The sequence below is a fragment of the Amblyraja radiata genome, chromosome 16 (genome assembly GCF_010909765.2).
Source record: "Amblyraja radiata isolate CabotCenter1 chromosome 16, sAmbRad1.1.pri, whole genome shotgun sequence".
In the NCBI taxonomy this organism is placed as follows: Eukaryota; Metazoa; Chordata; class Chondrichthyes; order Rajiformes; family Rajidae; genus Amblyraja; species Amblyraja radiata.
The window spans coordinates 51,093,113-51,107,729 of NC_045971.1; the positions used below are offsets into that span (position 1 = coordinate 51,093,113).

The 14,617-nt window shown below is 42.5% G+C and overlaps 1 protein-coding gene and 1 pseudogene across 1 annotated transcript in view; both read left to right on the top strand.

The window, feature by feature from the left end:
- LOC116982309 overlaps window positions 1–14,617 on the top strand; it is a 999,615-nt pseudogene that overhangs the window by 754,416 nt on the left and 230,582 nt on the right.
- LOC116982210 (complement C3-like) overlaps window positions 1–14,617 on the top strand; it is a 146,745-nt gene that overhangs the window by 34,489 nt on the left and 97,639 nt on the right. The window contains exons 16-18 of the mRNA XM_033035505.1: window positions 3,687–3,758; window positions 4,719–4,916; window positions 10,401–10,509. Of these exons, the coding sequence (XP_032891396.1) occupies window positions 3,687–3,758; window positions 4,719–4,916; window positions 10,401–10,509 (379 nt within the window). The remainder of the gene's footprint in view (window positions 1–3,686; window positions 3,759–4,718; window positions 4,917–10,400; window positions 10,510–14,617) is intronic.

Sequence of the window (14,617 nt, forward strand, 5' to 3'; positions counted from 1 at the left end):
CTAAGAGGAAAAGGAGGTGGGGTAGCGTTGCTGGTTAGAGAGGAGATTAACACAATAGAAAGGAAGGACATTAGCTTGGAGGATGTGGAATCGATGTGGGTAGAGCTGCGAAACACTAAGGGGCAGAAAACGCTAGTGGGAGTTGTGTACAGGCCACCTAACAGTAGTAGTGGAGTTGGGGATGGCATCAAACAGGAAATTAGAAATGTGTGCAACAAAGGAAAAACAGTTATAATGGGTGACTTCAATCTACATATAGATGGGGTGAATCAAATTGGCAGGGATGCTGAGGAAGAGAATGTCTTGGAATGTAGCGGGATTTGTTTTCTAAACCAACATGTAGAGGAACCAACGAGAGAGCAGGCTATTCTAGACTGGGGATTGAGTACTGAGGAAGGGTTAGTTAGCAGTCTTGTTGTGCATGGCCCTGTGGGCAAGAGTGACAATAATATGGTTGAGTTCTTCATTAGGATGGAGAGTGACATTGTTACTTCAGAAATAAGGTCCTGAATTTAAAGAAAGGTGACTTTGAGGGTATGAGACGTGAATTGGCCAAGATAGACTGGCAATTGATTCTTAAAAGGTTGACGGTGGATATGCAATGGAAGGCATTTAAAGAATGCATGGATGAACTACAACAATTGTTCATCCCAGTTTAACAAAAGAATAAACCAGGGAAGGTAGTGCATCCGTGGATAACAAGGGAAATCAGGGATAGTATCATAACAAAAGATGAAGCATACACATTAGCCAGAAAAAAAGCAGCCTACCAGGGGACTGGGAGAAATTCAGTCCAGCAGAAGAGGACAAAGGGCTTAATTAGGAAAGGGAAAATAGATTATGAAAGAAAACTGGCTGGGAACATAAAAACTGACTGCAAATGTTTTTATAGATATGTGAAGAGGAAAAAATTAGTTAAAACAAATGTAGATCCCTTGCAGTCAGAAACAGGCGAATTGATCACGGGGAACAAGGACATGGCAGAGCAATTGAATACCTACTTTGGTGCTGTCTTCACTAAGGAAGACATAAATTACCAGCCGGAAATAGCAAGGGACCGGGGGTCGAATGAGAGAGAGAAACTGAGTGAAATCCACGTTAGCCGGGAAGTGGTGTTAGGTAATTTGAATGGATTAAAGGCCGGTAAATCCCCAGGGCCAGATAAGTTGCATCCCACAGTATTTAAGGAAGTAGCCCCAGAAATAGTGGATGCATTAGTGATAATTTTTCAAAACTCTTTAGATTCTGGAGTAGTCCCTGAGCAATGGAGGGTAGCTAATGTAACTCCACTTTTTATAAAGGGAGGGAGAGAGAAAACGGGGAATTACAGATCAGTTAGTCTAACATCGGTAGTGGGGAAAATGCTCGAGTCAGTTATTAAGATGGAATAGCAGCACATTTGGAAAGCGGTGAATTCATTCCACAAAGTCAGCATGGATTTATGAAAGGTAAATCATGTCTGACGAATCTTATAGAAATTTTCGAGGATGTAACTAGTAGAGTGGATAAGGGAGAACCAGTGGATGTGTTATATCTCGACTTTCAGAAGGCTTTCGACAAGTTCCCACATAAGAGATTAGTATGCAAACTTAAAGCACACGGTAGTGGGGGTTCAGTATTTATGTGGATAGAGAACTGGCTGGCAGACAGGAAGCAAAGAGTAGGAGTAAACGGGTCCTTTTCAGAATGGCAGGCAGTGACTAGTGGGGTACCGCAAGGCTCAGTGCTGGGGGCCCAGGTATTTATAATATATATTAATGATCTGGATGAGGGAATTGAATGCAACATCTCCAGGTTTGCGGATGACACGAAGCTGGGGGGTAGTGTTAGCTGTGAGGAGGATACTAGGAGGCTGCAAGGTGACTTGGATAGGTTGGGTGGGTGGGCAAATGTATGGCAGACGCGGTATAATGTGGATAAATGTGAGGTTATTCACTTTGGTGGCAAAAACAGGAAAGTAGACTGTTATCTGAATGGTGGCCGATTAGGAAAAGGGGAGATGCAACGAGACCTGGGTGTCATGGTACACCAGCCATCGAAAGTAGGCATGCAGGTGCAGCAGGCAGTGAAGAAAGTGAATGGTATGTTAGCATTCATAACAAAAGGATTTGAGTATAAGAGCAGGGAGGTTCTACTGCAGTTGTACAGGGTCTTGGTGAGACCACACCTGGAATATTGAGTACAGTTTTGGTCTCCTAATCTGAGGAAAGACATTCTTGCCATAGAGGGAGTACAGAGAAGGTTCACCAGACTGATTCCTGGGATGGCAGGACTTTCATATGAAGAAAGACTGGATAGACTCGGCTTGTACTCGCTAGAATTTAGAAGATTGAGGGGGGATCTTATAGAAACTTACAAAATTCTTAAGGGGTTGGACAGGCTAGATGCAGGAAGATTATTCCCGATGTTGGGGAAGTCCAGAACAAGGGGTCACAGTTTAAGGATAAGGGGGAAGTCTTTTAGGACCGAGATGAGAAAATCTTTTTTTACAGAAGGTAGTTGAGGCCAGTTCATTGGCTATATTTAAGAGGGAGTTAGATGTGGCCCTTGTGGCTAAAGGAATCAGGGGTTATGGAGAGAAGGCAGGTATGGGATACTGAGTTGGATGATTAGCCATGACCATATTGAATGGCGGCGCAGGCTCGAAGGGCCGAATGGCCTACTCCTGCACGTATTTCTATGTTTCTAAGTAATAACAGAGAACCAGAGTGAATGGGTGAATGATGGTCTGCGTGGACAGTGGGCAGAATGCTGTATCACTAACATAAGTTCTAAATTAAACAAAACATCAGATGTTTGAAAGGCACCAGGAAGAAGATTCTCATTCTTCATCTATCTTTCATCAACCATTACTATCCCATCAACACTTTATGAGGGAATAATACCTGAAGGGAAGGTTAAACTGTTTAACAATTCTAGCTGGCTGTCATGCATCCCATTGTATTCGTTTGAAGAACACGGGAAATGTCCCTCATTCCTAAGACAATATTTATAATTCTAACATAAAACATAATGTGAAGGTTATGAATTGCTTTCTGTGGAGACCTACACGTCGTGTTCGCAAAATGTCTGCTGCATTTTCTGCCTCAGGAGTAGTTTATTGGATGTAAAATGTCTTGACAATAATGAAGGTACTACTGTATTGGTGTCTACTTCTTGCTATTTCAGCATGTACTATGAGTTATTAAATAGATCATACAGTTACCTCCAGCATGTGACTGTTTTAGTCTACAATTTGTGATTTTAATATTGCTTCACATTCTCAAGATTCTTGCTTGGTGGATGAAAAACATATTACCAATGGTTGCATGGTGTTGCCTCATCCATGGTGAAACCTCATCCAGGCATCTCACCTTTTATGTGTGCTTTATTTACACATACAATAAAGTGCTTGCTTAATAATTACCAAATTTTAATTAATACATTCCTTTTTTCAGAATAATGTGCTAAAATTTATGCCTGGCACCGCATGGCCACGTAGTCGTTTGAAGTGCCTGGCATGTGTTTGATTTACATACTACTTTTCAAGCCCACATAAAACACAACGTGCCTGTAATTTCCAAAAGCCCATTTGGAAAATATGTACATTTAATGTGTTTTAAATTTAAATGCAACTGGATACTTGTGAAACAACGGGGTTGCAAATTAACATTCATATACGTACCTTTCCCCAATATTTATTGTAGAGCTGATGTGTAAACAGCCAAATCTACGCAAGCGTCGTGCAACAGGACTGTCAGAATTCAAAGCCGAGACACGTATGTATTTATTGTTGATTTCACACTTTGATGAGAGATTGAATATGCAAAATACTGAATGCTGCTGTAAAGATCCAGGTTTATTTGGTCAGTCATGGATATGTTCAAACATAGGCTGTTAAGTGGCAAGCAAAACTGCACCACAAAGGTGGCAAAAAATAGCTTAGCTTAATTTGGTTTATCATAGTCACATGTACTGAAGTACAGTGGACAGATTTTGTTTGTGTGCCAGGGAGGGAGGAAGATTAACTTATTCTAGACAATTAATAGATAAGTGATGAATGTTTTAAATTGCATAGTGGGGTAGGATGGAGAGAGCAGGGGGAATGTCTGATAGGATGCAGACCGAAGTTGAAAAGATGGTACCTAGTTTGAAAAACAGCATTTGACGAAATGGTGAGCGAGTCATGAAATAGGTACATTTACTATTAAGTCCTAAATGAGCCCAGATGCAACATGAGGTCCTTGACTTACATTGAAGTTGTCATAGAGAACCGCGGTTGGCAGAAGATTGAAATATTAAACTGAGAGTGGGATAGGGAATAAAAATGATAGTTGAATGGAAGTTGACACCGTGGATGGAACAGAAATGTCCTGCAAAGGTGTCACCCAAGTTTTGCTGTAACATGAATGCCCAGGTTACATAAGCCGGTCAATCCTGACCTCGGGTGTTGTCTATGTGGAGTTTGCACGTCCTCCCTGTGACCACATGGGTTCCTTCCAGGTGCTCCATTTTCTTCCCACATCCCAAAGATGTGTACATTTGTACCTTAATTGGCCTCTGTAAAATTGCCCTAGTGTGTCGGGAGTGGATGACAAAGTGGGATGACGTAGAACATGTGCAGATGATCGGTGGTTGGCATAGACTCGGTGGGCTAAGAGGTGTGTGTCTCGGCTACATAAATAAACTAAATATTCTTCTGTGTGGATGAGTTTTTAAAACTTTGCTTTTTATTTCAGTGAAGAGGTTCAATACCAAGCATCTACAAAATTGTTGCAATGCTGGAATGAAGAACAACCTTATTGGTTACAACTGCAGTCGAAGATCTAGAGTAATACAAAAGGGAAAAGAATGCGTTGATGCCTTCTTGCACTGTTGTGAAAACGTTCACAAATATCTGGAACAGCTTGACAAAAGCAAGCTGAGTTTAAGTCGAAGTAAGTATTGGATTATTTTCTAGAAGGGAGTATCCCTGTTGGAATAAAATGATTTTATACTGTAAATGAGGGAGAAAGTGAAATGGTTACTAATGAAAGGAAAAGCTTTGCTTGAATATTTTGATTTTAGCTTCATTTTTTTAGTTTAGTTTATTATTGTCATATGCTCTGAGGTACATTGAAAAGGTTTGGTTTGCGGTGCATCCAGTCAGAGAGACTATACATTAATACAAGCAAGACGTCCAAAATGCACAGATAAAGGATGAAGGGTAGAACATTTAGTGCAAGATAATGTCCGATAATATCTCTTGTGACTCTATACCAAGATGGCCATGGGGATATTGATGGGGACTAATTATTTCCCCAGCCTTGCTTTTACTTTGAATATACTGGTAGAATCACTTCGGAATTTCCTTTACTTTAATTGTCAGATCGATTTCACATCTTCTTTTAACTCTCCTGATTGCCTTGTTAAATATACCACTATACTTATACTCACAGTGGGATTTGCTTGATCCCAACGATCTGAATCTGATGTATGCCTCCTTTTTCTTGATCTGAGTCTCAACATTTCTCATCAACCAATGTTTCCTAAACTTGCCAACCTAGCCTCTCACCCTAACAGAACATGCTGCCTCTGAACATCTCACTATATTAATTTTTAAAGCATTTCGCCAGCTTACCTACCAACCAGACTCTCCCGATCAAACCTTGCAAGTTAATGGCTCTTCTCTGGAGCTGTTCAGAACTTCCTTTGAATTAATTTACTGGATGTGCGTATTGTGGCATGGCATATATTTATGTTTGAAAATGTTGTAGACCTTTCAGTTTAGTCACATGTACAGCTGAGGATCTGTGATAAAAAAAATATCAGATCAGGCAAGGATGACACATTTTACCCCCAGAAGGATTCTCGTGACTGAAATAGTTTTTCACAACATCTATCAGGTGTCTGGTCACCAACATTCCAACCAATTTCAATTACAAGGCATTAATTAGTTTATCCCTACACACCTTACTGAAGAAGTTTGTCCTCGTCAGTCAAGTCTTTTCTCTCAGCTGGTACTGTTTTTGCATTTTCTCCCATGCAGTGTTTGTAATTTAGAATTGAACAAATGTGTGCCAATTTGCTCTGGCTGTCCCTGTGTTTTCCTGGTCCATTCAGAGTGAAATGGATCTTTTGTTGCTTCTCCCAGTTTAGAAACATAGAAACATAGAAACATAGAAATTAGGTGCAGGAGTAGGCCATTCGGCCCTTCGAGCCTGCACCGCCATTCAATATGATCATGGCTGATCATCCAACTCAGTATCCCGTACCTGCCTTCTCTCCATACCCTCTGATCCCCTTAGCCACAAGGGCCACTCTAACTCCCTCTTAAATATAGCCAATGAACTGGCCTCGACTACCCTCTGTGGCAGAGAGTTCCAGAGATTCACCACTCTCTGTGTGAAAAATGTTCTTCTCATCTCGGTTTTAAAGGATTCCCCACTTATCCTTAAGCTGTGACCCCTTGTCCTGGACTTCCCCAACATCGGGAGCAATCTTCCTGCATCTAGCCTGTCCAACCCCTTAAGAATTTTATAAGTTTCTATAAGATCCCCTCTCAATCTCCTAAATTCTAGAGAGTATAAACCAAGTCTATCCAGTCTTTCTTCATAAGACAGTCCTGACATCCCAGGAATCAGTCTGGTGAACCTTCTCTGCACTCCCTCTATGGCAATAATGTCCTTCCTCAGATTTGGAGACCAAAACTGTACGCAATACTCCAGGTGTGGTCTCACCAAGACCCTGTACAACTGCAGTAGAACCTCCCTGCTCCTATACTCAAATCCTTTTGCTATGAAAGCTAACATACCATTCGCTTTCTTCACTGCCTGCTGCACCTGCATGCCTACTTTCAATGACTGGTGTACCATGACACCCAGGTCTCGCTGCCTCTCCCCTTTTCCTAGTCGGCCACCATTTAGATAATAGTCTGCTTTCCTGTTTTTGCCACCAAAATGGATAACCTCACATTTATCCACATTATAGTGCATCTGCCAAACATTTGCCCACTCACCCAGCCTATCCAAGTCACCTTGCAGTCTCCTAGCATCCTCCTCACAGCTAACACTGCCCCCCAGCTTAGTGTCATCCGCAAACTTGGAGATATTGCATTCAATTCCCTCATCCAGATCATTAATATATATTGTAAATAGCTGGGGTCCCAGCACTGAGCCTTGCGGTACCCCACTAGTCACTGCCTGCCATTGTGAAAAGGACCCGTTTACTCCTACTCTTTTCTTCCTGTTTGCCAGCCAGTTCTCTATCCACATCAATACTGAACCCCCAATGCCGTGTGCTTTAAGTTTGTATACTAATCTCTTATGTAACACCTTGTCGAAAGCCTTCTGGAAGTCCAGATACACCACATCCACTGGTTCTCCCCTATCCACGCTACTAGTTACATCCTCGAAAAATTCTATAAGATTCGTCAGACATGATTTACCTTTTGTAAATCCATGCTGACTTTGTCCAATGATTTCACCACTTTCCAAATGTGCTGCTATCCCATCTTTAATAACTGACTTTAGCAGTTTCCCCACTACCGATGTTAGACTAACTGGTCTTTAATTCCCCGTTTTCTCTATCCCTCCCTTCTTAAAAAGTGGGGTTACGTTTGCTACCCGCCAATCCTCAGGAACTACTCCAGAATCTAAAGAGTTTTGAAAGATTATTACTAATGCATCCACTATTTCTGGAGCTACTTCCTTAAGTACTCTGGGATGCAGCCTATCTGGCCCTGGGGATTTATCGGCCTTTAATCCATTCAATTTACCCAACACCACTTCCCGGCTAACCTGGATTTCACTCAATTCCTCCAACTCCTTTGACCCGCGGTCCGCTGCTATTTCCGGCAGATTATGTATTTCTTCCTTAGTGAAGACGGAACCAAAGTAGTTATTCAATTGGTCCGCCATATCCTTGTTCCCCATGGTCAACTCACCTGTTTCTGACTGCAAGGGACCTACATTTGTTTTAACTAATCTCTTTCTTTTCACATATCTATAAAAACTTTTGCAGTCAGTTTTTATGTTCCCTGCCAGTTTTCTTTCATAATCTATTTTTCCTTTCCTAATTAAGCCCTTTGCCATCCTCTGCTGGTCTCTGAATTTCTCCCAGTCCTCCGGTATGCTGCTTTTTCTGGCTAATTTGTACGCATCATCCTTCGCTTTGATACTATCCCTGATTTCCCTTGTTATCCACGGATGTACTACCTTCCCTGATTTATTCTTTTGCCAAATTGGGATGAACACTTTTGTAGTTCATCCATGCAGTCTTTAAATGTCTTCCATTGCATATCCACCGTCAACCCTTTTAGATTTAATTGCCAGTCAATCTTGGCCAATTCAGGTCTCTTACCCTCAAAGTTACCTTTCTTTAAGTTCAGAACCATTGTTTCTGAATTAACAATGTCACTCTCCATCCTAATGAAGAACTCAACCATATTATGGTCACTCTTGCCCAAGGGGGCACGTACAACAAGACTGCTAACTAACCCTTCCTTATTACTCAATACCCCGTCTAAAATAGCCTGCTCTCTCGTTGGTTCCTCTACATGTTGATTTAGATAACTATCCCGCATACATTCCAAGACACCCTCTTCCTCAGCACCCCTGCCAATTTGATTCACCCAATCTATATGTAGATTGAAGTCACCCATAATAACGGTTTTGCCTTTGTCGCACGCATTTCTAATTTCCTGTTTGATACCATCTCCAACTTCACTACTACTGTTAGGTGGCCTGTACACAACACCCACCAGCGTTTTCTGCCCCATAGTGTTTCGCAGCTCTACCCATACCGATTCCACATCCTCCAAACTAATGTCCTTCCTTTCCATTGCGTTAATCTCCTCTCTAACCAGCAACGCTACCCCATCTCCTTTTCCTTTCTCTCTATCTCTCCTGAATATTGAATATCCCTGGATGTTCGGCTCCCAGCCTTGGTCACCCTGGACCCATGTCTCCGTGATCCCAACTATATCATAGTCATTAATAGCTATCTGCACATTTAACTCATCCACCTTATTACGAATGCTCCTTGCATTGAGACACAAAGCCTTCAGGCTTGTTTTTACAACACTCTTACCCCTTATACAATTATGTTGAAAAGTGGCCCTTTTTGATTTTTGCCCTGGTTTTGTCTGCCTGCCACTTTTACTTTTCACCTTGCTACCTATTGCTTCTACCCTCATTTTACACCCCTCTGTCTCTATGCTCACACATTTAAGAAACCCTTTCCCTTTAACTCCATCGTCCACTATCCCATTCGACACCCCACCCCCCTTATTCAGTTTAAAACCACCCGTGTAGCAGTGGCAAACCTGCCTGCCAGAATGCTGGTCCCACACCTGTTAAGATGCAATCCGTCCCTTTTGTACAGTTCCCCCTTACCCCAAAACAGATCCCAGTGATCTAAGAATCTAAATCCCTGCCCCGTGCACCAGTTCCTCAGCCACACGTTCAGGTCCCGTATCTCCCTGTTCCTGCTCTCGCCAGCACGAGGAACTGGAAGCACACCGGAGATAACAACCTCCAGGAAAGGGAGGAATGAAGGGAGGGTGTTTCCAAATTAGAACAAGATGTAAAAGTTGAGTTGACTTCTCTTTTCCAAGAGGAAATCTCAGGGATCAGAAAGGGTTCTGAATGGAAGTCAGGAGTCTATTTAAATAAAAGCTCTGGGAAGATGGGTTAATTCGGAATTTCTTCCAAAAGTCCGAAGAAGTGTCTCGACCCGAAACATCACCCATTCCTTCTCTCCAGAGATGCTGCCTGTCCCGCTGAGTTACGCTACATTTTGTGTACATCTAAGGTCCAGGAAGAGGTGAGAGAGAGCAACCACAACTACAGCCATTAGATCATATTAACCATCATTAATATGGATAAGACTTCTATGATGACAGGAAGATGGTTAGGCATTGTAGACAGAGTTAACAAATTGTTCATAGATTTTCTCAGCTATGCTAAACTTGGTAGTTTTGTTAAACACTGTTTTGTTAGTTTCGTTGAAAATGCTGTTCCACTCTAGGCCAGTGCTGCAGAGTTCTAGGGGCATTTAGATATCATTGTTGCTGATCTTGTGGTGTGGAGTTTGCTGGTGCTTGGAATGTTGTGTGATGCAAGGGTATAATTTATGCTGAAAACACAATTATGTGTTTGGCTGGTAAGCTGAAGTGCCAGAAGTTCATAATTTTTGTTTTGCTGATCTATTAAGAAAATGCATGTTACATTCCGTCCTACTATGGAAACATACACAATGCTTATGAACCTGGTAAATATTAAATTGGCTTCAGAAACTGAAAACTTGGTTGGCAATTGTGTGTTTTGATGCATTGTGTTCCCAGTCTGAGCAGCAAATGTCAGTCGATTGCATTCAGTGTTTTATTCTTTATCTCTAATGGTAAATAATATCTAAATGCATAATTTACTCTTTTCCTTTAGGTACTGATGACGAATACACTCCTTATGAGGATATAACTGTTAGGTCTCAGTTCGACGAAAGCTGGCTCTGGCATTCGGAAAATCTTCCAACACTGCTGGACAGTGATGGGTACCTATCATGAAATATTACAGAATTCAATGATCGTTGTTGTCTGTACGACACGATTCAATTAATTTATTTTAGGTGCAAAATCCACGCAGGGAGCAGCAACATTTACATGCAAGATTTTTTCAATATTATCATTTGACTGATATTTTGTTCAAAAAATTAAATTTGTAATTTAGAAAAAAAACATGAGCTATATTGTCACTTGCAAAGTCCAATATGCACTGATGCGAGACAACAAAGGGACGGTGCTAGAGTAACTCAACGGGTCAGGCAGCATCTCTGGAGAACATAGGTGGGTGACATTTTTGGTTGGGAAGAAGCGTCTAAAGAAGGGTAACAATCTGAAATGTCACATATCTACAGTATGTTCACCAGAGATGTTGCCTAACATGCTCAGTTACTCCAGTACATTGTGCATTGTTTTGTACATAAGCATCTGTTGTTCCCTGTGTAAAAAAAACAGCAATCTGACATTGATCGAGGAAATCACTCTGAGAAGCCGTTGAAAAGCTTTGTCATCTTATAATAGTGCTATGAGGGCAAATGTACCTGTTTACACATAAATGTCTGGAGCAAGATGCCCAAGGATTTCTGATGGTGAAGGGGGAATGCTCCTCACTAGGTCGCATCTAACCCAGCACTGGACTGAGCAGTGGATGTAAGGCTATGGAATGTGAATTATGAAAACCTATTGAGCAGGCAATTATTTCAAATGATAGACACAAAGCGCTGGAATGCTTGAGGATCGCAGTTTAGTTTAGTTTATTGTCACTGCTGTGGCTGACTAGGCCAATCCTTGACAGGCAGACCCTCCAATAGTTTCCACAGGTGAAGTTTGTCGCTGGACATTGGACTGGGGAGTGTGTTGCTGTTGCCTTTGATCTTTCGTGTCATAGATTCATACAGCGTAGAAACAGGCCCTTCGGCCCAACTTGCTCACACTGGCCAACATGTCCCTATACACGGGTCCCACCTGCCTGCGTTTGGTCCATATCCCACTAACCCTGTCCTATCCATGTACCTGTCTAATTCTTTCTTAAACGTTGCAATAGCCCCACCCACAACTATGTTCTCTGGCAGCTCGTTTCATACACCCACCACTCTTTGTGTGAAAAAGCTACCCCTCGGATTCCTATTAAATATTTTCCCCTTTGCCTTAAGCCTATGCCCTCTGGCCCTCGATTCACCGACTCTGGGCAAGGCACTCTGTGTATCTACCTGATCTATTCCTCTCATGATTTTATACACCTCTATAAGAGCACCCCTCATCCTCCTGTGCTCCAAGGAGTAGAGTCCAAGCCTACTCAAGCCCACGCTATAGCTCACTATAGTCTGGCAACAACCTCATAAATCTTCTCTGTACTCTACCCAGCTTGACCACATCTTTCCTATAACATGGTGCCCAGAACTGAACACAATACACAAAATGTTGCCTCACCAAAGTTTTATATAACTGCTACATGACCTCCCAACTAGACTGATGAAGGCCAATATGCCAAAAGCTTTTTGACCACCATATCTACCTGCAACTACACCTGCAAGGAATCTGTACTCTTAGATCCCTCTGTTCTACAACTCTCCCCGGAGCTCGACTGTTCACTGTGTAGTTTCTGCCCATGTTAGTGCTTGCAAAATTCAATGCCTCACATTTTTGTATTAAATTCCAACCATTCCTCAGCCCACCTCCCAGTTTTTCATGACCATCTTCACTGTCTGCAAAACCACCCATTTTTGTATCATCTGAAGCATTCTGTGGCTGTTGTGCTGCTTACTTTTCTATATGACCTTTCTCCACCTATCCATTTGGAGCCACTTCCCAGTTGTCAGTGCCAAAGTTAACATTTTTATATCTCTTTAAATCACATCCTTGGAGCGGAGCTTGGGATTTCATCTTGTCACTGGGCATTGGTCATCTTGGTCACTGGGCATTGGTCATTTTGTAACTGGGCATTGGTGACCTGCCCATATAGAACATCTTTTGAGATGCGTCCATTTTCCGTCCTGTGTATATGTCCAAACCAGCGGAGGAGCTTCTTCTTGAGGATCGCAGTTTAGTTTAGTTTATTGTCACATATACCGAGGTACAATGAAAATCTTTTGTTGCATGCTACCTAGTCAGCAGAAAGACAATACATGATTTCAATCGAGCCATCGAGTGTATTGATACATGAAAAGGGAATAACGCTTAGTGCAAGGTAAAGCCAGCAAAGCCGATCAAGGATAGTCTAAGGGTCAGCAAGCAGATACATAGTAGGTCAATACTGCTTTCTGTTTGAGGTAGGATGATTCAGTTGCTAGCTGGGAAGAAAGCAGTTGGGAAGTAACTGTCCATGAATCTGGAGGTGCGTGTTTTCTATACCTTTTGCCAGATGGGATAAGGAGTGGCCAGGGTGCGACTCATCCTTGATTATGCTGCTGGCCTTGCCGAGGCAGCGTGAGGTATAAATTGAGTCAATATATGGAAGGTTGGTTTGTGTGATGGTCTGCAATTGAATCCACAATTCGTTGCAATTTCTAGCGGTCTCGGATTTAGCTGTTCCCAAACCTTCCTGTGATGCATCCCAATAAAATACTTTATATGGTGCATCTGTAGAAGTTAGTGAGAGTTGTAGGAATATGCCTTCCAAGGAAGGTCCAGGAGACGTTGTTGGGGATATTGACTCCCAGGAATTTGAAGTTTTCAACCATCTCAACTTCAGCTCCGTCAATGCAAACCGGAGTATGTGTCCCGCTTCACTTCCTGAATTTGATCACCATTTCCTTTGTCTTTCTGACATTGAGGGAAAGGCTGTTTGTTGTATTGATACCAGGTCACAAGGTTCTCGATCTCCTTCGATACTCCATCTCATCATTATTTGATATCCGGCTCACAATGTTGGTGTCCTCTGTGAATTTGAAAACTGAATTAGATTTGTACATGGCTCCACAGTAGTGGGTGTACAAGGAGTAAAAAAGGGTGCTGAGAACACATCCTTGCAGAGCCCATTTGTTGAGGATTATCATAGAGGATGACTTGTCCCCTATCCTCACTGATTGGGGTCTGTTGGTCAGGAGGTCAAAGATCCAGTTGTAGAGATGAGTGCTGACACTGTCACACGAGATTGGTGATAAGCTTGAATAGTATAATGGTATTAAACTTGACCAGTGCCTTTTGTGCCTGGAGTGAAGAGAACTGTCTCATCCTGACACAACTAAGACTAAAGAGATGGTGGTTAATTTTGGCAGGTCCAAGCTCCCCCTTCAGCCGGTCAACGCTGCAGGGGCTGACATTGAGGTGGTGCAGACATATAAATACATTGGAGTGCACCTTGATAACAAACTGGGCTGGTCTGTCAACTCTGATTCCCTCTACAAAAAGGCCAGAACAGACTATTTTTCCTCAGAAGGCTCAAATCCTTCAATGTGTGTAATGATATGCTGATCATGTTTTACAACACTGTGGTTGCAAGTGTTATTTTCTATGCTGTTGTCTGCTGGGTAAACAGCATTAGTGCAAAAAACAACAAGAAGCTGGACAGACTGGTTAAACGAGCTAGCTCAGTGCTGGAGGGGAGAGTAGACTCTGGGATGGATGTGCTTAAGAGCGTATGAGGCACAAGGTGCAGGTCATCCTGAAAAACCCCGGACAAAGCTGTAGTCTATCAATAGGAGTCTGCCATAGGTGTCTCTCTTATCCGGGTGTTCTGGGGATGAGTGTAGGGCTGGGGCAATGGCATCGTCCATGGACCTGTTGTTGCTGTAGGTGAACTACAGTGGGTCAAGGCTGTAGACAAGATTTAATCCATTCCATAACTAGCCTCTCAAAACATTTAATGATGGTGGATGTCAAGGCCACTGGACGGAAATCGTTTAGGCAAATGTCTTGCTTTTCTTTGGCCACTGGGATGACGGTGGTCTTCGTGAAGTAGGTAGGCACTTCAGAACTGAGTAGGGAGACATTAAAGATGTGCGCGAATACACCCAATAGAAACTCCATCTGGACCAGTTGCTTTTCGTGGATTTACCATCAGGAAGGCCAATATAACCTCTGCTACAGTCACTCTGGGGAGAGTGGAGTCTGAGGTGCCAGGTGTCATCGCATGGTTGGCCTGCTCGAAGCGAGCATAGA